The sequence below is a fragment of the Exophiala xenobiotica genome (genome assembly GCF_000835505.1).
Source record: "Exophiala xenobiotica strain CBS 118157 unplaced genomic scaffold supercont1.6, whole genome shotgun sequence".
Lineage (NCBI taxonomy): Eukaryota > Fungi > Ascomycota > Eurotiomycetes > Chaetothyriales > Herpotrichiellaceae > Exophiala > Exophiala xenobiotica.
This window is the reverse complement of record NW_013562489.1, coordinates 1,301,117-1,324,098: the sequence shown is the minus strand read 5'-3', so window position 1 is coordinate 1,324,098 and position 22,982 is coordinate 1,301,117. Positions and strand designations below refer to the sequence as shown.

The following is a 22,982-nucleotide window of genomic DNA, read 5'->3' as shown; positions in this document are numbered from 1 at the left end:
ATAATCACATCTCTAGTATCTGTAATTGGCTTTGTTTTGTGCCCATTTCCCTCTAGAATAGCCCCTCGTTTACCTGATTTTGTCGATCCTGGAGGGTGCGCTGAGCGCGGAGACGGTGGTAGGCAAGAGGTACATCAATGGATGCTTGTCCTACCGACGATGATCTGGCAGACGGTTAGTTTTTGCCCTCATGCCTTCTTCTATCTCTCATCTTGCGGCAGAAGCAGCCAAAATCAGAGAAACCGAGCGGCCGCGGCGCAAGAATTCGCCTACCGTTAGACCTATAACCGAGTCGGCCTCGCAGAGAGACACTGGCACTAGGTATTCTATTGCTCAACGGTCCCAGGCTCTTACCCTGCATTCCATCGGTTGGAAAACTGCGCAAATTGCAGCCTATACCAAGATCCCTGAGCGATCTGTCCGAGCGATTGCGGAGAAGGCAAGGAAGAGAGGATTTACGCCGCAAGAGGATCCTCGAGTCCTCGACCATTTCGTTGAGGATGGATATAAACCAGGGCGTCCAAGAGAAGTGTTAGAAGTCAAGGAAGAGGAAGTTCTGAGTTCATTGAGAACAAATAGATCCACAAGAGAGAAATCCGCAGAAGTTCTAGCCTATGAGCATGGTGTTAGCACATCAACAGCCCTTCGCATTCTTCATAAACATGGCCTAAACAGCGTAAAACCAACGACAAAACCAGGCCTTAATCTGGAGCAACGTGCGGCGCGGCTTGCGTTTTGTCTTGCGCATCAAGATTGGACCCTCGAGGATTGGAAGAAGGTAATTTGGAGCGATGAAACGAGCGTTATCCTGGGGCATCGACGAGGTTCTATCCGGGTATGGCGGACACCTGAAGAGCCATTTGAGAAGTCTGTTATCCGTCGTCGCTGGAAAGGTTACTCAGAATTCATGTTTTGGGGTTGTTTTACTTACGACAAGATTGGTCCCTGTCATATCTATCGAGCAGAGACTGCCGCAGAGAAAGAGGCGTCTCAGAAAGAGATTAATGAGTTAAATGAGGCTCTCGAGTCAGAAAAACGTAAGGAGTGGGAATTATCAAATGGCGTAAGACGGCTAGGCCTCAGAAATCTCCCAGGACGCAAGCCAAAATGGCGCTTTACTAAAGAGACAGGTAAACTGGTAAGACGAGGTAAGGGAGGAATTGACTGGTGGCGCTATTACAAGGTCTGAAATCTATCCTCTCAAGATCTCTCTATCTAACAGGAATCAGGAGGTTGTTCTCCCAAAGCTGATTCCATTTGCTCGCGAGTGCGGCCCCGATGCTATCATCCAAGAGGACAATGCCTCACCACATGCCTATCACTTCATCGGACGAACTTACTCTATACAAGGCCTCAACAGGATGCTCTGGCCAGGCAACTCCCCTGATCTCTCTGCTATCGAAAAAGGCTGGCCATGGATGAAAAGAGTTACTACCTTTAAGGGAGCTCCGCGGACAAGAACTGACTTGGAAACCTCATGGATGAGCAAGTGGGGAACAATCCCACAGGACTCAATTCGAGGCTGGATTGAGGGCATCATGGAGAATATCAAAAAGGTCATTGCGTTAGAGGGCGGCAACGAGTACCCTGAGGGCCGCGAGAGCAAGAGATCATATAAAGGGCGCAGGCGCATTGGAGAGCTGTTTAAACACTCCTGGATCCAAGACGATTAGGATAGCGACAGCGAGGACAGCGAGAACAGCGATGACTATGAAGATATAGAGACAGAAGAGGAGGACGAGTTTGATGCGGACACTACCAACTGATTGAACAGCCGACCTTGCTTTCTATGGGAGTGCCATAGTAAAAGAGGCGGAGGGTTTGGACACAAGGACAGGCATGGACAGGTAGAAAAGGCATGGACAGACGGAATGCCTCCCAAATCAATAGGAATGCCTCAAAAATCAACACCATGGATCTCTATACCAACCCAGCCTTGCGCGCAAATAGCAAGGCTGCGGCGGCGGCATGTTGCTGCAACATGATGCCGTTGTGTTCATTCCATATCAACTGCTCACCTAATTTTGGTGAGGAGTCGATGACATCCGAATACCCTTGCAATGCCGAGAAGCTAAATTTTAGCGCGGCAACTACATTTGGTGCACGTCTCCGTACTGCCCCTGTTGAATTATGATGCCTGACCCACCGATTCCACTTATTTTTTCAACCACTCTCGTGTTGTCGAGATGCCGAAACTCAATTTTGGCCGGGTACGGGTCCATGAGTGATGAATTGCAAATGAAGTACATAGCCAGGATCGGCCGAAATCCAGAGAAAGTTACCTTCGTCGCTTGTGGCCCACTGAAGATACTGAGGGTGAGACAGCACCCAACAACAAGTGCCTTCCACTCTGTCAGGATTGACGTCCTTAAATTGTTCGTATGTGCTCGTTCTGAAGGCTTGAATGACACTTCCGAGCTTGATTGCTTTGATAACGTTGTTCTTGTTTCTTTATTTTCTCGTTTGACCTCATGGAGATACTCTTCCATAATATCCGTACAGCATCGCTTATCGAGAGAATCTATAGAGACCAATTTAAAAATTAGTGACAGTCAAAGGAACCTAATATAAAATTGACTAATAATAGGTTCCACTTACCAAGAATTTCCTGAATAGGCTGTTCACGGCTGGTCTGCTCAGGTGATATATAAGCTAGAAGTTCTTTTGCATACGCTGCCGCCGTCAGAGCCGCGTACTTCTGCCATGCATCATTCTTATGAGAATCCGCATAATCACAGATACCTCGGATGGCGATGCAAGGGAAATCATTCATCAGGCCTGCCGCCTCCATTTCCACGCACAGCGCCCCCAGCTCACGACCCATCGTGTCTCTCGCTGCGACATCCTTGACTAACTCATTCCCCGACGCAATCACACCGTACCAAAATACAGGATTCGGATCGTCGCGCGTCGGTCTCTCGATCTTTCCATCTGTGCACGAACGGCATGAGCTGGAAGAGCTTGAGCCACCACACTGAGAGCAATATAAATTGTCATTTTCCCGCCCGGGAAACCTATACCCGTTCTTCACTAAATTAGGATGTTCCGTGACGATGTCCGCCTGTATATCGGGAACCATGCTGTCGTCGAGATCATGTTCCGCCCGCGAGTGGAAAGTGCAGCCAGCAGTATAGTCGGTAGTGATTTCAAAAATCCTTTACGTTCAAATCGCTCCTTTCCCACATTCTCCTTCAAATCGTACTGAACCACTCCTCCGAACGTTCTGTTAGGCTGGCTGATCACCACGTCTCCGAGACGGATGTCCAGACCTTTTGGTAGGTTAGGGATTCTGCCTCCAATCCCCACCATCAGTCCAAACCGCAGTCCGCTGCTCGGGCGCTCTACCCCGCGCTCTGCCACGGCTCCCGCGACGCTCTCCCGTGCTCGGCCGGGCATTCTGGATGCTTGATCACGTGCGCACATTAAAGCGGCCGCGCTCCCTTTCCTGAACTAAAATGGTAATGGACGAAGCACTGTTCGGGGCATATAATATATATATATATATCCAAGAGCTCGAATTTCTCCCAACAATTCCAGACAAAGCCATCCGCTTCTTGACCAACATGTTATGGTGGTGGTTCCACAGTTAAATGGGCGCTTTGGTTCGATGGAGTTTGTTACTAGACTAGACAAATCCACCATACAATCCAAAGAAAAAATGCGTAAGAGCACTTTCGCTTCCCTCACCCGTTAACCGTAACCCAGACGAACCTTTGCCCAAAAAGGCAAGTTCGAATCCTGGTAGGGTGGACAAAAGTTTTTGCCCTTTTTTGGCTTCATTGCGTGGATGGAGTGGTATGGATTTTGAAAGCCACCTGGTTTGTGCGGGAGGTACGGCATTATTAAACCTCAGGTCGAAAGCGGTCGGATATTATATACGATCTCGATTCTCCGTAGGCATATGGCAGGTTGCGTCTTCCTGGTAGATAAACCCCATTTGACGTCGCGAGGCGAGTCGATTCGGAAGCGGAACAGAGAAACTAGATAGATTGGACTGGACGATCTTCGTATGCTGGCTGGAAGATCGTCAGCAGGAACGATGGACGGATATTCCTAAGAACCCCTAGGCTGGTACCATGCAGAGGGCAGAGCCTTTACGACTCCCTCGGGAGTTCGCCTATCCGGTGGTAGCGTCTTTGCATTCGATACTGCAGAAGTCGGGCGGCACTGTAACGAAAACAACCTCTCCCCATCTGGTCGCAGGGATGAGAAACATGAGTGTTTTCCGTTACCATGACTGTGATACAGATCCGCTTCGGCCGTGCAAACGTATTCATCTTTCCAGCAATGTTGAACCGAACAACTTCTGCTCAAATGCGTAGCAAAGACTCATCGTTCCGGTTTTCCTGACTCATCCCCCAGGACAGTGTTGCAGAGTCGCATATCCCGGGGTGCTAAGTCTGTTCTTGTAAGAGTCAAGAGTTGCACGGAGTAGCTGTCGAGGTTTGCCCAGCATTGAATGATAGATCAAGCGCCCAGCCGAAAGTGCGATGGCTTGGCCAAACGGCATACATAGAAGCCTGAATAAGGTCGGACTCGTTCCGCCACTATCACCTGTGAGCTGCGTAGTCAGCAGCTACCGCGGTACCCTGGAGAGTCGTGTAGAGGCCGAACTAATAATCGTCTGCAGGTTCGCCGCCGTGTAAGCTGCAAATCCACACAGTCGACCCATGAGGGTCATGACAGTATTGTGGGTGCGAAGCGCATCGCATCGCCTTCAGACTTTTGGCCCCTCGAATGGATTCTGTGTGCTGCCATCTTCTTTGCGCAGAGTGCTTCACACCCCAGCAGGAGATGTTCTTCTTTGTGCCGGATCTCAGCTCTTCTCCTGTTGTACCTCTGGCAAATCCGCTTCGTCGAAAATCACCCTGATCATGAGACTGCAACTCGGACACACAGCGATATCTTGTCCGTCTCGTAGATCGGTAATGGTGATCTCAAATCGGTCCCCGCACGGACAAGGATAGTGATAGATTTGAAGGTTCGAGTCGTAGGTCATGTCTTCAATCTCAATTTCGTCGTAGATGTCCTGATCTTCGGCTGCTGTCGAGGAGGAAGCAGTCATCTTGAGAGTCGTGGAGGCGGCCGCCGCGGTTATCGTTGTCGATGGCATGGTGAGTCGTGTTATTCGAGGAAGATTCAGAGTAGTGGTGCACAGCCTTTGAAAGTCTCAGGGACGGCAGAACGATGTCCTTTGCAGAATGTCTTGCCAGAGAGTCGATGGGTGACTCGCAAAAAGAAAAAGTTTGGCGAAGCCTCTTGCGGGGTCAAAATATACAAAATGCGGAGAAATCACGTGGGAAGTGTGTAAATTTCTGTGATTACCAAAGCGCCAAGTCTTGTAAAGACAGGGCCTCTGGCAACGGCGGTGGTAATGCCTCTGACGCTAGTACGCAGGTATATAGTCTGACATCTCCCCTCGAGATGTCCTAATCCCACGAGACCCTTACGTTTAATCACATTTCAGCCTCGTAAGTCCAGAAATGATGGCGGGATGGGTTATCATGTCCGCTCACGAAAGCAAAAAACGACGGTATTCCTCCTTCGTTCTTGTTTGCAGACGACCTTCATCTCTCCAGTTGCTCTAGTAGCTAGTATGAAATCTCCCCCATCTGACTGGCACGAGCATTCGAGCATCTCCCTTTGCAGAAACCGATTCAGTGAGCCCCAAGCATCAGCTGGTCCAGCCGGGGAGGGCAAGTGCTTTATGAAAGATGGCTTGTAAAGCCACGTTCGATGATCGATGATAGGCATTGGACAGCCGAGATCGAGGAAGCGTAAAGACTGACTAAGACCACGCGGCTTCACGGCCACAGATCAACTTCCAATCATAGCCTGTCACTGAACTTGCAGTTGGATCCCGAAAATCCGTGTCATAGTCCATACGCAACTGTCGAGCGGCCCATGCCGTACTGGAATCGGCAGCTCCGATCTCAGCGGCCAGCAGACACAAGTTCAAAACGCTAGCTCCCACTGGCCTATATTGGGTTGCACTCAGTGCGAGATCCAACATCTGCAATGCGAAAGTATGCGATTCCTGCAAAATATTGGCATGCTCCTTCGACACAGCAATCCGAAGCTCGTTGATAAGAATGGCAATCGTTAGCCCAATACCGTATGTCCGAATATAGTGGCAATGGATTAGGCCGGACAGTTCGTTTCCCAGACGTCTGCTTAGGCTTGCCGTGCTCGTCATGCCCTCAAAGCGCTTTTGGACGTCAATTAAGGATGGCTCGAGCTCGTCTCGGAGACTTTGCGCTTGGTGTTGTAAGATGGCGAGCTCGAAGTGAGATTGATCAATGCCTTGAAGCAGCTTTTTGGCTCTGCGCATTAGATTGGGCAGCCTAGTCAAGCACTGCACTGCTCGTCCCTCTGCGCTGAGGGTATATACCTTGTTGTCGAACATGTCGATCCATTCTTGATCGGTGAAAGAGATTCGGTCGCTGAACAAAGATTCAAAGAGCTGAGATGCATGTTAGCATCTGATATGTCCTGTCTATTTCTGGACGTCACTCACCACAACGGCTCGAAGTGACTGGAGCAGATTCCTTTCGAACGAGTCGTTGGTCCCCGGTCGACCTCGCAATCTCAAGATCTGCGCCGCACCCTCCGCATGACTGCTACAAGGTCCAGTCGGCGACCAGATGAATTGCTGGGGAGTTGGGTTAGCATAGGGCGACCCGAAATGAAACCCACATGGGTCTTACCTGACAGTTCATGAGGAGCAAGACTGCACCAAGGGTTTCAGGTGCCTTTGCTTTGACAGTGTCACTCAGACAGTTCCGAAGCGCCGCTAACGCCAATCCATACTGCTCCAGGACGTCATGAGCGCCAGCAATTCCGGGGTTCGAGAAGCGTTGAAAGGCAGTTACAAAAGCGCCCGTAGCTGCATCTAGAGCCTCGTTGGTGCCGAGCCGTGCTGGAATGTCGTTGAGATAGTCGCCGTACGTCCAGGCTAGGTTGTACTTGACTCCAACCGAGGGTTTGATCTTCTCTACAAAAGACCTGATAAGCGCGGTGTGATGATTGTCGAAACCTTGGTATATTGTTATTGTGCTCGGAGACAGACCATTGTGAGTGGGCTTCCGGGCTTTGGCTCCTTTGGCGCTTGTAGTCGTTCGTGTGCTAGTGTCGCTCGAAGCAGGGCTGTTGTCGTCACTCATGAATTTGTAACGCTGCTGTCCCTGACCGGTGCAAGCAATGTCCAGGCGCTTGCAGCGAGCACATGGGTGTGTGGAAAGGTCACACTAACACAGCAGGTTAGGCACTAGACATGACACGAAGGTGTCTGGTGGAGGTGGAGGTGGAGGTGGAGGTACCTTTTTCTTTTGCTGGCGACATGCATCGCAGCCACGCCCTGAAGGAACTCCGGGCATCGTGATCCATGTTCATCGTCTCTTCTAGGACTGATGTTGCGCTTTTCCGAGTTATTTAGCCAAAGATCGAGATCGAGTCCAAGCCCGTCGGGAAAGTTAGAATGACGTCTGTGGACGTCGTATTCTAAGGCACGCGTGGCACGCCTAAGGTACCTGAGGCGCCGTGCGCCGTCCTTGGCGAGCTTGGCGGCATCATGCGGGTCAAGTATACCTAGGTAGGTAAGCACCAGGCATAAGTTCCTTTAGCTGGAGGTAGCCTGGAGAACAAAGTTAGTTACATATTTAGTTCAAGAGTTTAGTTCTTTGTTTCACATTCTAGCGGCTAGTAGCGAGAGCATTTTAGTGATATATATAATCGGACGGCTACGGTATTTGCAGCCTGGTCATCCAGCAGTGCTTGTGAAGTAGCCGTCTGGTAATGCTGGTGCGGACAGACTATTAGCGTACATAACACAGAGATTCTTCACCATTATCGATCCGCTTTGTAGATTGAGTTGGTACGCCAGCGGAAAGAGAAGCCCCGAAGCTCCTGGCCCAAAGAGTTCGGAGGGAAGATTTTGCTTGTACTGCATCTGGAGGGTTGACGGCTGAGAGGACCTCGGAGCGTAACGAGCAGGCAGAGAACGAGAGTTGGGTGACCGTAGGATTTGCCGCTCAGTTCCTTTCGTTCGCTTGATCACGTAGATCGCCTACTCAAATACATTCTTCGTGGACCAGGAGATATCACTGAGAGACTCCACAGTAGGCGTTTTGGTCTCAATGATCGTGGTCTCAGGAGCAGCAGCACTCATTGCCGTCCATTCGACATCTAACCGTTGACTGCGCTTGTCAAGCTGAAAATCGATTTTCTCAAAAACCAAGTTGCATGAGACAGTGGTCCACGTGGGCCGCCGTAGAGGAGCCAAGGCGCTCTCTTAGTCGCAGGAATGATGTGTATGGGCGGAAGGTTTCTGTCGACTCCAGCTTGGCGATATTGAACCGGTCAAGGTAGTGGGCATCTCAACGATTGAACGTGCTGAAGGTGACACATTTCGAGGAGCTCATTGGCAAGCGATGGAGGTAGGAGGAGTTTGTGGAGAAGATTGCGGATGAGTATGAGACTGATATGGGAGAGCTATCGGAATGCTTTGAGAGGGTTTGAGAGGATGGAGTTGACATTTACTTGAGGAGAGGGAGCGAGGACCAAACCACGAACTTGGTTGAATGGTGAGTGAGATGGCATGAAGACCCCGCGTGTCAATGGGTCCGACTGGAATGCTAGCGGTCATCCTCGTCTTTATTCCATACCACTACAGCAACGTGTTGTAGATGGGCCAAAATGAATGTCGGCAACGTTCTTCGTGCCAAGGCCAGCTGCCACCCTTCGCGATGACCCTCGACGATTCATGGGTAAGTCCAGAGCGGCGTCGCCCTCGGTCGGAAGCATGGTGAGCCCGGTCCAGATTTCACGACGCTTGACACAGACTACCAGGCTGATGAACTCGGAGCGCTGCATACGACCGGATACGGTTAGCGTTCAGGCACCCAGCTGTTGCAGAGCCTCGTCAAGATCTTCCATAGGATATCTGCCTATCCCTCAGCTAGTCTCCTTCTTTCGACATTTCGTACTCTCAGACAGGGCTCCGGCATTAGGAATCCATCATGTTTGGCTGTATCGGGATGAAGAGCAAGGCGCAGCAGCGTCAGGCACTACGAGCCATGCACGAGGAGGATCAGCATCGCGCAACATCACATCCACTTAGTCCTTGCTACTCACGATTAAGGCCATCTTCAAGCTAGGCATGCGGCATATGCATATATAGAGGTCAGGACGATACCTGAGATGCGACAGTGACGTTGACACAATATTTTCCTGCGTGCGATAAGTTACCAGCGACCCTGTTATCCTCCCCAAGATGAGCCGTCTCGTATCTCGACTGGTTAGCAGCCTCTCAGATGAGCCAAAGTCGAGCAACACACATCAAACCATCACCCTTCGCCCGTCACCGAAAGACAAAAACTTGACCCTCATACACTTGGCCGGCCACCCACTTGATGCTCCTCCTCTTTATACCGTCATCGCTGCAAGCGATAACGTCTCCGTGTATCGTGGCAACCTGGCTCCCGTCAACCTAATTGGGACCGCTGACTCGTCTTCCATCACATTGCACGGCCAGCAGGTAAAAGTGAGATCGAGTCAAATATCTGGCAATCTAAGCCTGGAATGGCCAACCGCAGGAACTCTGAAGTGGAAACCAGACATGTTGACAGGCAGTTCTCTAGATCTGTCAGACAACTTCGGGCGGAATCTAGCAAAGTTCAAGTCGACCAGCATGCTCAAGCCGAGTGAGAAGGTGATTGAGATTCTAGTCCCGTGTGACGAAGTTTTCACGGCGTTGGTGGTTCTATCGGGCTTGGCCGCAAAGGCGGCTACGAGGAAGAACATGGAAGCTGCCTCGGAGATTGTGCAGGCGTTAGCAGGCACCTAGAAAATACAGAAGCAAAAGAAGATGACCATCTGGGACAGGAGAAAATTGTACGCCGTGTGACCTCGAAAATACCTGCCTCGCTGTCATCGCAGCGACTTTCAGAACCCACCAAATGCGGAGACCGCCATATGAGCAGGCTCGATATCCGGCAAGATTAGCCCAGGCAAAACAGCGGGAGGGAACTCGAAACAAAGAGAATAAGGAGCCGGAAAGAATGGCCTGAACTGCTTTTGCTTCCATGCAAAGTGACCGCCAACATTCAATTTTTGGTATCATTGGATCATTAGAGGTGTCGCGGGAATTGCGAAGTGGAATAGAGTTCTTCTCCACTGGCACAAATCCCAGTTGCATACGCTCGATATCGTTCCGGCCATGGCCACAAGCGCCTTCGTGATTCTTGCCGATGATTCCCATGCTTCCTGCATATCATAACCGCCCATTGACACCCAAGCCAATGCGTCAGCGGTGTGATATCTATCGATATCTCCAGAGCGACAAGGTGTTGTGTCTCTTCCATGTCTTTCTTCTTCCAGCGGTGGTCTTGGTGAATCCATGACCCTTGCCCAAGCCACGGGACTTCTTGCCAGTTGCGGTAAGGCCGCGAGATTCGCGGTGCTAAACACAAACGGTCAGCCTCGCCATTTTCTCCTCCTTCTGAGTGCTCGATTCTTACCTTGTGAACTGGGTTGACGATCCAGTTGATGCGGGCATCTCTGCGGATAGCCTTGTGTTGAGGGTCAACAAGGATGACTTCGTAGTACTTGTAGGTCGAGTCCTGGTTGATCCAGTAGGAGTTGAGGACCCGAAGGTTGGCGCAACGACGACCGACACGCTCTTCAGCGGTGGACTTGAGGGATCGCTGGTACTTGAGTTGGTTCACACCCTGGTTGGTGGGTTTGCCTGAGATTTCACGGTCAATTCAATGACACCAATATTTGACCAATGTGCTCACCATAAGTAGCACCCTTTGGCACAGGTCGCTTGCGACCTCCACGTCGGACACGGACACGGTAGATCACGTAGCCCTGCTTGGCCTTGTAACCCAAACGACGGGCCTTGTCTGGTCGGGAAGGTCGAGATGCGCGGTGGATGACATTCAATTGTCGGAGCTATATTGATGCACTCTCAGCAAAGTTCAACGAGTGTATAGCAAGACACAAAACCATTGTGCCACAGAACAGAGAAGTAGAAGGTATTGTGTTTTCCTCCATCCTTTTCTGTTCTTTTAGGGGAAGCTCACCTCCCAGCAGCGGACTCGGAGAAGGAATCGAAGGACATCGGATTGCTTCTTCTTGTGAAGTTCTTCGACGTACTTGAGTGCACCCATCTGTATGAAATAGTCAGCATGGCCATTGCGATGACATGACACCTTGCTGAAAGACGCACCTTGACTGTTGTACCTTGCGAAGAACTGGTGTTGGCGGGTTAGAGAAGTGGTGCGACTGAGCGTGAATTGAAGCCATCGCCTGCAAAATCGAAATTCATAGTGCGCAGGCTTGGCACAAAACTTGGCGCGGCCTTGCCGATCGTATATCAGCCAATCAGAACTGGATGCAACAGAGCTTCACCCTGACACTTCAGTTGACGTTGTCACGTACCTTAGGCGGTAGTAATCTACCTCGTACTCACGTCTACTTCATGTACAGGTATGGCGGTCCTTGACACGGAGGATGCTGTGACCGACGTCCCTGCACCAAGTCCTCATTGCTCCTTCGCGTGCATGTTGCCTGCGAAGCATAACTTCTCCAGCGCCCTCTCTGTATTCCGAGCAATATTCCCCCATCCTAGAGGCTCCTTGGTTGATGAGTCGCCGTTGACGCCTCTCGACAACAACATCCTGCCCCTCTGCTTCTCTTCTGCACTGATGCCGACAGGACTTCTGACTTCTTGGAACCTGTCAGCCAGAAGATTCTCGACATCTGCTTCTGCAACTCGTTTTCCTGCCTCAACTGTGGCGACTGCAACTTCTCTGTCCTTCTTTAATGATGCATTGATTTCCGGAAGGCGTGATGGCTCGGGCGTGCGAGCCGAGAGCTGATCGAAGGCAAAAATGATGGCGTCGGAGTGTTTCATGAGGTTGACCAGAGCCTCGCAATATGGTTGTCCTTCAGCGCCGAGATGCTGGACGTGAACGGGTCGAGTTGAATGGCTGGCTGCGGTATGGTCTCCAATGTATCCAAGAGCTTCCTGTATGAGTGGCAAGAATCCTCCTTCGAAGTCCCTTTTGCTCGCGAGGCTGGCCTTTGTCAGCATGTGTGACCTCTGGGTAAGGCTGAACCATACTTCTGCTCCTTGATATCCTTCAATTTCTTCCTGACGCCATCGTGTCGTTCTCTGATATTCCTTGAAAACCCTTCTGGCCATGGATCCGGCTCTTTGAGCTTCTCGCATATCTTTCCCATTCGTTCGGCATCGATACTGATCATGATGAGTGACAGGACGAGGTTACTGAAGGTGGTTCGTACGCAAGATCCCCAGCATCGCCGTCAGCAATCCTACTGCCTTCAGGCTGAGGTGAGTCGTCAGATGACAAGATTGGCAGACCAACAAATTCCACCTTTTTGCCATTGGAGCTCGATCGTCTCTTGCGCGCGTGTGGCATTGTAGTCTGCTCTGCATCTGTAAGCCAGGTGTAGCAGCAAAAGTCTGGCGTACTCACTTCTCTCAGTTTGGCCTGGACTTGCGACCCCTGGGAACTAACATGAACCGAAAGCCAAACCGAGCTCATCAAAAAATACCAGGGTGAAGTCAAGGTGTGTTGGAGTCTCGGAGTGTTCCCGTGAAAGGCGGGCTGTAACAGACGTTGGTGAAGGCAACCACGAGGGAAAAAATCTTGCAGTAAGCCGGCACGCATCCAAACCTCAAGAAAAGATTCTTTTGATGAAATCGTATGATAAACTGCATGCCTACCTAGGTAGGTACCTCTGTACTAGTAAACGCCTCCGTGCCATTACATTACAGACGAGAATCTGATCATTCGGAGTCCCGATCTCTCTCCCTCTTGATGTCCTTTTGTCTCGCATCAGAGCTTTTCAGTCATGTGTCACGAACAGCCATTCTTCGTTTCATTAGCACTCTTTGAATTTCACCAGCATAACCATCCTGGAGACGGTGTGATGGACTTTTCTTTCCAAGGCTCCTTAACACCTGCAGCTTCAAGACTTCTTAGATCATCCCAGCGCGAAAATGTACTCCGGCAAGTAAATCAATCCATCGTTGGCCAAGTCTGCTTCGAATGTAAATCTTGTCGTCTTCCCTCACCAAATGCACGAGTCTATTCCACATCATCATGTCAATGTCTTCATGATCAGAATTCTACATGTGTTAGCCCGCCCGCCAATATGCACCATTTGTTGAACTAAAGGAGTCTTTCCAGTGTGGTCGATCGTACTTTTTTGTGAATGTTTCGCTCTTGGGCCTCTCTAAGAGCCAAGTGACAGGCCTTGGAACCTTCCTGTCCAGTCTGGATGGCCCGGCCCTCTGGCTCTGAAATCGTTTCGACCGCTGGCGAAACTAGCTGCATTTGGATTGAGACCAGGATAAGCTGGACCGTAGAAAGACAAGAAAGGATCCATCTGACCGCCTATGTTTGGTGGATAAGATCCCACTGCAGGTGGCATTTGTTGAGGACCGGCCCCAACATCTTGAAATCCGGCAAAATAGGCATTGCGCATTCCTTGATTTTGGTTGTTGAAATTGCGGTCGGCGTCAAAGGTGTCTCCAAATGGGGTCGTTACCGGTTGAGGACCAAGATCATGCGTTGGCGGCGGTTGCTGTCGCCTACGGTGGCGCTCATCACCGGGTGCAGCATTATAAGCAGGCGTGAGACCGAGGGAAGCAGTTGGTGTCTGGAACGAGGCAGGGTTGATGGCAGACATCCAAATTCTGGTTTTATAAACCTTGAAGAGGTCCGTGACAAGGTTGTTGAAGTTGATGTAGCTGTCGGCAAAGTAGTAGAAGGTGAGCTTCTTGCTATCCCTAGAGAAAGAGTCAATAGTTTGTTTGGTGGAAGATGTCGCGGTACCCACATTTGGAATTCAGCGTCCAAGATCTCCATATTCAACCTATGCTCGATGACCTTCTGTTGACAGACACGTTTCGCTTTAGCTTCGTTACCCTCCTTATCTTTCAAGGCCTGGATTTCGTGGTTTTGAGCCAGGCGCCTGATCAATTTGGGCTTGAGTTCTTGGTGCGAACCATCATGGCCGTGATGACCCTGAGGCCCCATTCCACCAACTGCGCTTCCTGGGCGGCCTGCAATGCCATTGGGATTGACGACATTGGGACCTCCATTCCGACTTTGCAAAGAGAACATCATCAACCACTTGTAGTGTTCTTCAGCATAGTATTCCTTGTAACGGCGTGCATCTTCCCACGAGACTTTGGTGTGCTGTACAGTGCCTAGATCAGTGCCGCGGTCGGCCTCGACGATGACCAGGTCGCCGACATTGACATGCAGACCTGTCCCTTCTTGTATGTAGAAGACATCTGAGCGACAACATTTGAAGTTGACGATATAAAGAGGTTGCATAGCGGGTTCGAGATACTGTCCCATGCTAAGGTGTTGAACGTAGTTCTGATGGGATTGGAGGACTCGGGCATCGGCGGCGCGGCGGGTCGCTTCGTCGGTATTGAAATAGGCAGCTGCAAAGAGCGGGTTGTGTAAGTACAGAGCCTGCTTCTCGTTCTCGCTACAATGTATGATGGGCAGGAGAACAAATATTGGTAGACTCACGATCTTCTCCTTGAGACAAAGTCTGTGTTCCAGACTCGAACGCATTCAGTTCGTTACCGCGTTCTGTAGAGACGTTAATACCTGAGCCAAGTAAGGCGACTCTCCCACTAGACATTTGCTTACCACTCGAGCTGAATGAGCCATGCCGGGTTGGCACATCAGCAAATGAATGTCGACGGCTCTGGGGTGCTTCAGGGATGGACCCAAATCCCAGTGAGGTCTGCCAATGAGCTTTCTTCAAACCATCTATATTGCGATTCTCGGTGGGAGACGCGACTTGTCGATCTGAGTACCCGATGGCCTGCTCGCTCATGCGACGAGCAGCATTTTGGCGGCCCAAGTATGTGAGCTCTTCTCGATCGTCAATGGCATTTTCTTCCTCTTCAGGCACCGCGCCTCTCAGGCGCGTGTTCCTGAATCCAGGAGGGGGCTGTGTCGCGGAAGATGCTGCAGAAAAGGTTCTGTCTCGAGTCTGAGCCGCCTGTCGCAGTTTGGCGTTCTCTTTTTCGAGTCTCTCAATGACCCGCGCCTGCTCAGTGGCGATGATATCCGTCACGTTATCATTAGGATCTTCCTCTTCATCGTCGTCAACCTCTCGCAGACGACCGAGGCCACCAGAGTCATGTCCAACAAGTCCGCTTGTCCTGGAAGTCCGTCTTTGGAGAGGCGGGTAGTTGTTTCCCAGCCTGTTGCGGGTGGCTTCGACAGAGGTCGAGACAGGCGCTGTGTTCGATGCTGTGGAAGTGGTGTCTAGCTGGCCGACAGAATATGACTGTGAGCGATAAGTCTTGGGAGTGGGTTGGAGCGGGATCGAGAAAGGAATGCCGTCGCCGTTCGCAGTGGGAATGACTTCCTGAAGTCTGGCAGGTGGATCTTTGCGAGCATCTTGACCCCAAATATTCCACCCATATGGATTAGTGCCTGGGTTGTGCCACGCAGTAGCAGGGGGATTCATATTCGAATTTGACCAGGGGGATTGTTCAGAACCTGGTGTACCAGGGTGTGACGTCGAGGGACTGTAAAGAGCAGTCATGGAAGGTTTCCTATTAGTGTTTGAGACGGTCACGTCGTTGAGCCAGGAGGTTCGTCGTCCGTTTCGATTCCCTTTCATATTGCCCGCTGCGGAGGCCTTTGCGTGGTCGACCTCGTCGTCGGACGAAGCTAGAGCCTCTGAATCTGGTGTTGATCTTCGCAGACCAGGATTTGACTTTTCGAGGAGAATAGATGCAGATGCTTGATGAGGATTAAAGGTACCAAACGCTGGCATGGGGCCCCTCGCTGACAGACCCGGCTTGATGGGTGTATTACTCATGATGATGGATTTGAGTCGACCTCGATGTGAAAGATGTGATCGACGCTGCGGCAAAAGAGAGTCAGCGCAGGTCTCACAGGATCATAGAGACAAAACCAATAAAGGGGAGTCTTAAGAGGTTGATGGACGATTGATGTAGAGGCAGAGAGTACGACAAATGCGTAGATTGGATGCCAAATTCTGTACCACAAGGTGTGCTAGTCATAACCAACGACATCGACATCGTGGTCGACAGTGAAAAGCTAGAGACCCAATGCAGGAGTGGAATGGAGAATTATCACTTGCCGTAGTATCACAGTCTTGACATGAAGAGTCTAGCAAGCTGTTGCAACATAGCTAGCAGTGGGCCACGTCGTGAAGGGCGCGTCCACGCCTCTTCAATTCTAGAGTCTCCGAGACAAATACTGGAGTGGAATCGATATGATGATGGCTTCTGATGAATGATTTGAAAGAAATACTGACCTCCGGCCAGACTGATGAGCGATGCGTGGGAGGTTGAATGAAGGATTGGCCAGGGCGCGCCCAGGCAACCAATGAAGAACTCGGACCAACAAAAGCTGCGTTGTCAGATCTGGAGAGAGAGAGCCCCTCACTACACAAATCCAGAGATTTTTGGCTGGCGGCAACGGTGGAACAAGTCAACAGGTTGTATACCTTGTGGACTGAATTGAGGTTGAATGTGAGCGTGGAGGGCGGGCTGAAGATGGTGCGGCGGAGGTATCCGAGGATGGGCCTGGCAGCACTCAGGCAGATTGTGTAAGAGTGCCGGTTTCCCCGGATTTATTCGCGACAAGGCGTTCGGTTTGTCAGGTTCTCACGCGACCGCCCAAAAGCGCCGGCTGGCTCTGGAAAGGCCCAAAGTCAAGGACTATGATGGTCCGGGCGGACACGGGTCGTCTTCGATTGTCGTGATTGTCGTAGTGAAGCCGAGGTTTATTGGAGCAATTTACACAATAAAAAATGGATGACTTGCTTCGCAATGGCCAAATGCGAGGACGGTGGTGGCGCTGAACGTAGAGCATGCAGATCGGAAATCTGCGACTCGAGGAAAAGAAGAACAAAGTAGTCAAGCAAAGAGGCCAGGTCGAGACAGAGCACCGAAAGACAACTGTGTCCGTGCTCGGGTGATCCTGTAGGTCACGGCATGGAGGGTCAGTAGACAGGCAGAAAATGGCAAGAAACCCAATTATTGGCGCTGGTGGACCAGGGAGCAAAGAGGCAAAAAACCAGCAAACCAGCAGAACGAGGATCGGGCGGAGATGGTTAACAGGCTCACAGGCAGGGCGGTTTACCTTGGAAACTGCTGACCCCTCTCTCAGGTCACGCCAGGTCATGAAGACTTGGACGAGTATGGATTGGCGCTGAAAAGACAGAGTTTTAAAGGAGGGGAGGGGCTGGAGTTGACGAGATTGATTGGGTCCCGGCTCCCATACCACAATGGACAGATTTTCTGGGGAAAGGCCCTGCTATTAGCTGAGCGGCTCGTAAACACGGAACTAGGTTCATGGCAGGTAAGCTCCCTCAATAACAGCAATTCCCCCCCCAGAACCGGAATCACCCTAAACCAGCCCTGGCAGGAGAGTATGGGACGAAGGCGATCAATAATTGTAAACCATATCGGTATTCGTGGTATTGATTGATCGACCGATGATTGACTGACTGGATTGATCGATGATCGAGGAAGATGGCATGACCTGCAGTGACAGGGGCATCGAAGTGCATCGTACGAACTACTGCAGGCAGCAAAAATGCGGGGAAATTGCACAAGACTGAGGCGGATGGCAGGACTCAAGAACGAGGGCACAAAGAGCAAGGTGGGCAGGGCACGAAGATCGCCATCAAACAGTCAGCAACAGGATGGGAGTGTTGCACGACTACATACAAACCATTCACTCACGGCTCCTTTATGAATGACGTAGAACAGTGTCCCAAATGCCTTGAAGCAGCCATCCAATATTGAACAATGAACCACACTGTACCGAGTTGGGCTGGTATATTGGATTTCCCGGGGACTAAGGAATCCGAGTTCACCTGCCAGTATTCCGTATCGTGATGCATCTAGGTCCTGGCAGGCGACTATGAGTCGTCGACCAACATCCAAAATGGTCCCTCGCCACCATGATCAACGCCTGCTTAACGCCCAGCATGCGCGCTGCGGCTTCTGTGCTTCGTAATATCCACAGTCACACTCCGGGTTCGATGATACTTCGTAGCTTTCATGAGCATTGCCACACGCTCCAAACTTCTTATCCTTTCCCGACGGGCTATCCCGGTCGTCTGAGGGAGGAGATCCTTTGTCTTCCTAGCAGCTTCTAAGACTATTGGCTTGCCATTTCCGAGGGTCCGTAACCACATGACTCGGTGCTCGCCATTGTCCGGTTGAGCCCAAGTTCGTAATATGGTATCCCATGGAGATCCCATATTTGCGGTCAAAGGCGGCACCGGCCTAGCCCCGGTCCTGCCAAACACCATTTGGTAATGAATAGTCCTAGAAAGCGTGCAGAATGTACCTCACGAGGTCGTATAATAATGTTGACCGTTCCGACATGCGGTCCTTCAGATGTTTGATTCGCGAAACTGCGAGCGTGCATGCCAATTGCAGAGCGAACCTCCACTTCATGGACCATGGGCCGACTGCTCTGCCGCCGAATCATGATAATCGTCTCCAGAAGCCGAGGAGTCGTGCATGGTGACCGGCCTTAGCACAAAATCAACAAAATCTTCGCCACAGGTCCTTGAACCGGTTGAGTCTCCATGGCGGCGGGTTTTACTCAACGAAATCTAGGCTGCCCTTGCCCACGGTCGATGGTGCTGCGTCTGGACCTTTCTGCTGCCGGAGCTTCTCTTCGAATTTGGCAAACTCCTTCATTGCGATTTCTTCCTCTTCGTCCAAAACTTGGTTGACGCCTTTGACTTCTTCGATATAATGCATCAGCATTGACTCAATCCCATTTTTGAGCGTCACTGTGCTGGAATCGCAGGTCCGACAAGCTCCACGAAGTTTTAACAGCACCATGCCGTCTTCAAATCCTCGAAATTCGATGTCTCCGCCGTCTTCCTGAATGGCCGGTCTGATTCGTGTCTCCAGCAGCTCTTTGATCATGGCCACAACCTCGTCATCGTCGTCGTTGGCTGCTAGGGAATCTTCACCCACGCCCTCCTGACCTTCTGTGGAAGTACCTTTGTCGACAGTGTTGACAAGAGGCTCTCCTGAAGTAATTGCCTCGGTAATGAGACTGAAGACTTCAGGTTTTATATGCGCCCAATTGACATCTTCTGCCTTAGTAATAGTAATGAAATCAGGGCCGTAAAACACCGAGGAGACACCATCAACATCGAGTAACTTCGCAGCAAGTGGAGACGGATGCGGAGCAGCTAAGGTCGAACGAGGAGAGGTGTACTCGAGAAACGTAGAGGGGAAACTTTCTGGTAGAACAGGATGGTTTGGAAGGAATTTGAGGGCCGACGGGTTGGGCGTCGACTGTGTTTGAATGTATATCGTCCGATTTCGTAGAGAGAAGGAAGGGCCTTTCTGATAACCAGGCTCCAATGTTGGTCGGTGGCGGGCCTGCGATGTAGTGATGGCCGGTATTCGGACTGATTGATGGAGATTGCGGCTAGAAGCAGGCCTACAGAAGCTGCTGAGGTACGTTGCTCGATTCGAACTACGTAGAGCTCGTAGAGATGAGGCTGGTAGTGCGGCGCGCATGGTTTTAGGTATCAACGATTCCAGACTTCAGAGGGTCTAGGTAGATGTGACTCAAGAATATCATAACATCAAATGGTGGAATCGAAAGCGCAGACGAATCTTTGTTAACGCGCAGGAGAAATGACGCAAGGACAGTCACGTGCGTGGCAGGAATCGCCCTCCATTTGTCAGCGCCTTTTCGGGGTAGCGATTTTGGACGACGCCATCAACATCAATCACTTCTTTGCATATATAAATCCCCCAAGTACAGTATCAAACAACGACAATAGCGGAGCTTGAGGCTTGAGTACTGTACTGTCGCACCATAATGTCGTCCGAACGTTGCAGCGTTTGTGCAACTACGGACTTCAAGTATCGCTGTCCCTCATGCAGGGCCACAAGGTTTGATATTTCGTTTCTCGTTACGTTCCTTGCATTAATCGTTGTGTGACAGCTGCTCTCTGACATGCTTCAAGGAGCATAGAAGCCAATGCGTCCAGGTGCATCAAGAAGTCGATCACCCACCCAGGGCAGGCACTGCCACAACTGCCGCAACACTGGCGACCCCAGACCTCTCAGCTGCAGATAGGCTCCTTCAAGACCCAAGGTTACCAAAGCTCTTCGAAAGATATCCACTTCTGCGCCCAAAGCTCAAATCCATCTTCGAAGTTGCAGTGGATGAAAGCAACGATATTGCTCCTGCAGAGCGCAACTCCAGGGCATCCAAACCAGCAAGGTCCGCCCAGCAGCGTATTGCTCGTTCTTTACGTCGCCTTGAACACGAAGTGGGCTCAGAACATGCCGAGCGTATTGGACTGAAAGCGTTCGCTGATCTGGTGGCCGAGCTGAGCTCAAAAAGATCAAACCAGAGGTGATCAAACGCGGCTACTTATTCTAGAGATGCACATCGTGCCACAGGGCTGATTTGAGGCAATGGAGGAATCGGCGGATCTTCCACCGTGCTTGACTGGACGGGCGAGACTCTCTTTGATTTGATCGACCACGTCCTTCTCGGAGTCGGCTTCCGTTCTGGGTCCTCGTCCAAGTACATGTCGATGAGCTTCTCTACAGGCGATCTCCTCTGGAATATGCTGAGAATGCTCCGCTGTCTACGCAATTGAGGTCTGCTGGTGCTCTTCGGCTCGGCTGCCCCTGCCGCCTTTGCCAGGGTATAGTCTAGGTTAGTGTATTGCCAGGGATGCTCGTCATCATTATCATCACCCTCATCGGAGTCAGCAAAGCTCAATATGGGTGGCTTTCGCTTCTTGTATCTCAGTACAAGAGTCTCGGCTCCTTCTTGAAGAGCAAAGCTCTCCAGCTCTCGACGGAGTTGATCTTCATGAGGGGAGCAGATCGACATGGGCGTTTGCGGAGGACTCAGAGTTGCAGCGGACCCAGCATGTGAGAGGGTTGGCACAGGCGACAGTCCGCCTTGAAATCTGGAAGATGAGGCCGTCTGATCCGACCCAGACCTCCCAGCCCTCTCACTCGAGATTTCTGCTGTAGCTGATGTTCGCCTTCTGGTCGTCTTCGATGGGACGCCTTCGCGACTGATGCGTACCTGTCCTGCTGAAGAGCTCTTACTGGAAGTTCTGGGCGGCAAAGTCGAGGTCATCATCCCTGCTGGATTTGACATATCATGGCCCGAAAGGAACGCCTGGTCGGGATCACTGTTGCTCGACTCCTTGTCTGTGGCAGATGTTCGTACTGTATGGTCGGTATGTTGTGCCAGATGATCAGAGCTTGATCTTGGTGGACTCCCATTTCTGGGCGGAGTTGGCAATCGTCGTCTCGGGAGGAAATGGTGAAGTATGGATGATCTCTGCGATGCAGGCTGTTCTGAGTGATTGCTGCTGCTTGCTGAATCCCGCTCGAGAAGCGTGTCGCTTGACCCGGTCAGCCCTCCCTCGACGAGGCTCGTCCTATGTTCAAGCTGCCCATAGATTACTCCCTGATTCTGCGAACGCCTGTGTCCACCGAGACCACCGTCGACCCTGGACAGTGGCTGAACTAAAACAGGAAGCCCGGCGAAAGTTGCATTCTGCTGGGCTACCAGGCTTCTCCTGACCAAGGAGGATACTCTGCGGGAACCCGAGCCTGGCGGGATCAGGGGCATATTGTCAAACCAGGAGTCCACTTCGATATACGAACGTTGTGAATCGTGGCCACTAGACCTTATTGACGCGCTTCGGGCTCGTCTCAAGCGAGCTTCGACTTCTTCCATTTCGGCCGTGTACTTGTCCAGTCGCTTGAATAACGAGTCGAGGTCCAAGTCGACGTTTGGATGGTAGGACGAGATCGACGACCGATTTGAGACGCTACTATCTTCCGCCATCATGTTAGTGGTCCCCTTTCCCGGTTGGCTTTCGAGATCGATCTTGTCTCTCGGTCTGTCAGGGCTCGAGTATGTCGAAGTCATAACGGCTAAATCCCGAGTAAACACAATTTCAATGACGATGCTTGGGCGAGCTGAGCAGATCACGGCTCGCCGAATGACAGCTTGAGTGACAGCGGAAAGGACGCTTTCAGCATATTTAAACGTGGTTGACGCGTGACGAGAAGCTCGGACGTCATATTGCTAACGCGGTCTACAGACTCAAGAGTATGTAAGGTAGAAAGAATTGTATTCTCATCCTGCGATGGGCGTTGTCACGCATCCGGCCACACAAGTTTTCAGGAGACAACCGTAAGTAGCAAGACCCTGAAATGGCGCGTGCGGCATGGACACGCGAGGAAGCTGAAGATACTCGTACCTATGCAGAGGCAAGCCGGGTGGCTTGAGACTTTCGTGATTGAGTTTTTGATCTTGCGGGCCAGGAGAGAGACGATGGTTCAGCTGTTGCCGCAGCCTCAGGTGTTGCGGACCTGTCTTAGCCTTCCGATAGAGGCGGAAGAGTGGCTCATAGAAGGATTATTTATGGACAGGCAGGAGAGCTCTGGTGCACCATAGTACAGTACAAGCTGGCTTTCCTTGAGAATCTTGGTCCTTTATCAGGTCGGATCATCCTCGTCGCTTGTTCTGCTTGGAGCTCAAAAGTGATCCGGACCAGGGATGTGGTAGCGACGGCCGGAGTCTCGGGAGATACTGGACCACGAACATGTCAACACGCGAATGAAGCATTGAAGATTGGGACTTTTCGCTTCTAAAGGCCTGAGCCGGCGCCAAAGAAATTGCAAAACAAGCGGGTGTTAGATTTTGGGTTGGTGGATTTGGCCCCTGACTCGGATAGATTGAAGGCCCAGGATGGGAAGATGGAGGGCTTGCGATCTCAACAGGGGCACTTTATCAATTCTAGTCATCTAGGATGGAGATTATGAGATTATGAGAGTATGAGAGCAGAACAGAAATCAAAAACTTGTATTCGCATTATCAGCCGTCAGCAAAGAGAACGCACGAGGACAC

At 51.1% G+C, this 22,982-nt stretch overlaps 11 protein-coding genes across 12 annotated transcripts in view; 3 read left to right on the top strand and 8 right to left on the bottom strand.

Annotated features, from left to right (window-relative positions):
- The window catches only part of PV05_09793 (uncharacterized protein), a 3,717-nt gene extending 1,810 nt beyond the window's left edge, over positions 1 to 1,907 (top strand). The window contains exon 3 of the mRNA XM_013456165.1: positions 1,230 to 1,907. Within this exon, the coding sequence (XP_013311619.1) occupies positions 1,230 to 1,673 (444 nt within the window). The 3' untranslated portion in view covers positions 1,674 to 1,907. The remainder of the gene's footprint in view (positions 1 to 1,229) is intronic.
- Positions 1,908 to 2,090: 183 nt separating this feature from the next.
- Positions 2,091 to 2,824, bottom strand: PV05_09792 (uncharacterized protein; the record flags this gene model as incomplete). The annotated part of the gene is made up of 2 exons (XM_013456164.1): positions 2,091 to 2,521; positions 2,599 to 2,824. The coding sequence occupies 2 exons, from the start codon at positions 2,822 to 2,824 to the stop codon at positions 2,091 to 2,093; spliced, it is 657 nt and encodes a 218-aa protein (XP_013311618.1).
- Positions 2,825 to 3,030: 206 nt separating this feature from the next.
- Positions 3,031 to 3,396, bottom strand: PV05_09791 (uncharacterized protein; the record flags this gene model as incomplete). Its single annotated transcript, XM_013456163.1, has 1 exon — positions 3,031 to 3,396. The coding sequence occupies one exon, from the start codon at positions 3,394 to 3,396 to the stop codon at positions 3,031 to 3,033; it is 366 nt and encodes a 121-aa protein (XP_013311617.1).
- A 116-nt stretch (positions 3,397 to 3,512) lies between these two features.
- Positions 3,513 to 5,217, bottom strand: PV05_09790 (diphthamide biosynthesis protein 3). Its single transcript, XM_013456162.1, has one exon. The coding sequence runs from the start codon at positions 5,111 to 5,113 to the stop codon at positions 4,817 to 4,819; it is 297 nt and encodes a 98-aa protein (XP_013311616.1). The 5' UTR covers positions 5,114 to 5,217; the 3' UTR covers positions 3,513 to 4,816.
- A 153-nt stretch (positions 5,218 to 5,370) lies between these two features.
- Positions 5,371 to 7,453, bottom strand: PV05_09789 (uncharacterized protein). Its single transcript, XM_013456161.1, has 4 exons — positions 7,320 to 7,453; positions 6,708 to 7,247; positions 6,518 to 6,652; positions 5,371 to 6,463 (listed from the first exon to the last, which is right to left on the bottom strand). Exons 1-4 carry the CDS (start codon positions 7,374 to 7,376, stop codon positions 5,789 to 5,791), a joined length of 1,407 nt encoding a protein of 468 aa, XP_013311615.1. The 5' UTR covers positions 7,377 to 7,453; the 3' UTR covers positions 5,371 to 5,788.
- Positions 7,454 to 9,271: 1,818 nt separating this feature from the next.
- On the top strand, positions 9,272 to 9,844 carry PV05_09788 (uncharacterized protein; the record flags this gene model as incomplete). Its single annotated transcript, XM_013456160.1, has 1 exon — positions 9,272 to 9,844. One exon carries the CDS (start codon positions 9,272 to 9,274, stop codon positions 9,842 to 9,844), a length of 573 nt encoding a protein of 190 aa, XP_013311614.1.
- Positions 9,820 to 11,288, bottom strand: PV05_09787 (60S ribosomal protein L15). The gene is made up of 5 exons (XM_013456159.1): positions 11,231 to 11,288; positions 11,085 to 11,171; positions 10,797 to 10,953; positions 10,518 to 10,744; positions 9,820 to 10,459 (listed from the first exon to the last, which is right to left on the bottom strand). The coding sequence occupies exons 2-5, from the start codon at positions 11,169 to 11,171 to the stop codon at positions 10,319 to 10,321; spliced, it is 612 nt and encodes a 203-aa protein (XP_013311613.1). The 5' UTR covers positions 11,231 to 11,288; the 3' UTR covers positions 9,820 to 10,318.
- A 257-nt stretch (positions 11,289 to 11,545) lies between these two features.
- Positions 11,546 to 12,446, bottom strand: PV05_09786 (uncharacterized protein; the record flags this gene model as incomplete). The annotated part of the gene is made up of 3 exons (XM_013456158.1): positions 11,546 to 12,080; positions 12,128 to 12,262; positions 12,310 to 12,446. The coding sequence occupies 3 exons, from the start codon at positions 12,444 to 12,446 to the stop codon at positions 11,546 to 11,548; spliced, it is 807 nt and encodes a 268-aa protein (XP_013311612.1).
- A 270-nt stretch (positions 12,447 to 12,716) lies between these two features.
- On the bottom strand, positions 12,717 to 17,141 carry PV05_09785. 2 transcript variants are annotated; one of them, XM_013456156.1, is made up of 5 exons: positions 16,177 to 17,141; positions 14,703 to 15,936; positions 14,580 to 14,642; positions 13,873 to 14,488; positions 12,717 to 13,822 (listed from the first exon to the last, which is right to left on the bottom strand). In XM_013456156.1, exons 2-5 carry the CDS (start codon positions 15,889 to 15,891, stop codon positions 13,267 to 13,269), a joined length of 2,424 nt encoding a protein of 807 aa, XP_013311610.1. In that variant the 5' UTR covers positions 15,892 to 15,936; positions 16,177 to 17,141; the 3' UTR covers positions 12,717 to 13,266. The 2 variants fall into 2 exon arrangements, with proteins under 2 accessions (XP_013311610.1, XP_013311611.1); XM_013456157.1 differs by having other exon boundaries at positions 14,703 to 17,141.
- Positions 17,142 to 17,679: 538 nt separating this feature from the next.
- Positions 17,680 to 19,658, bottom strand: PV05_09784 (uncharacterized protein). The gene has a single exon (XM_013456155.1). The coding sequence runs from the start codon at positions 19,598 to 19,600 to the stop codon at positions 18,659 to 18,661; it is 942 nt and encodes a 313-aa protein (XP_013311609.1). The 5' UTR covers positions 19,601 to 19,658; the 3' UTR covers positions 17,680 to 18,658.
- Positions 19,659 to 19,830: 172 nt separating this feature from the next.
- On the top strand, positions 19,831 to 22,949 carry PV05_09783 (uncharacterized protein). The gene has a single exon (XM_013456154.1). It carries the CDS (start codon positions 21,278 to 21,280, stop codon positions 21,644 to 21,646), a length of 369 nt encoding a protein of 122 aa, XP_013311608.1. The 5' UTR covers positions 19,831 to 21,277; the 3' UTR covers positions 21,647 to 22,949.
- The last annotated feature ends 33 nt before the right edge of the window (positions 22,950 to 22,982 follow it).

Coding starts and splice junctions, on each gene's coding strand:
- PV05_09790 (XM_013456162.1), bottom strand. CDS start 5,113: ATGCCATCGACAACGATAACCGCGGCGGCCGCCTCCACGACTCTCAAG.
- PV05_09789 (XM_013456161.1), bottom strand. CDS start 7,376: ATGCCCGGAGTTCCTTCAGGGCGTGGCTGCGATGCATGTCGCCAGCAA. Junction 6,653..6,707: donor TGCTCCTCATGAACTGTCAG/GTAAGACCCATG, acceptor CCAACTCCCCAG/CAATTCATCTGGTCGCCGAC. Junction 6,464..6,517: donor AGTCACTTCGAGCCGTTGTG/GTGAGTGACGTC, acceptor CATGCATCTCAG/CTCTTTGAATCTTTGTTCAG.
- PV05_09787 (XM_013456159.1), bottom strand. CDS start 11,171: ATGGGTGCACTCAAGTACGTCGAAGAACTTCACAAGAAGAAGCAATCC. Junction 10,745..10,796: donor GCCAAAGGGTGCTACTTATG/GTGAGCACATTG, acceptor GTGAAATCTCAG/GCAAACCCACCAACCAGGGT. Junction 10,460..10,517: donor TCGTCAACCCAGTTCACAAG/GTAAGAATCGAG, acceptor GTTTGTGTTTAG/CACCGCGAATCTCGCGGCCT.
- PV05_09785 (XM_013456157.1), bottom strand. CDS start 15,891: ATGAGTAATACACCCATCAAGCCGGGTCTGTCAGCGAGGGGCCCCATG. Junction 14,643..14,702: donor TGGCTCATTCAGCTCGAGTG/GTAAGCAAATGT, acceptor ACGTCTCTACAG/AACGCGGTAACGAACTGAAT. Junction 14,489..14,579: donor TTTGTCTCAAGGAGAAGATC/GTGAGTCTACCA, acceptor CGCTCTTTGCAG/CTGCCTATTTCAATACCGAC.
- PV05_09784 (XM_013456155.1), bottom strand. CDS start 19,600: ATGCGCGCCGCACTACCAGCCTCATCTCTACGAGCTCTACGTAGTTCG.
- PV05_09783 (XM_013456154.1), top strand. CDS start 21,278: ATGTTCGTACTGTATGGTCGGTATGTTGTGCCAGATGATCAGAGCTTG.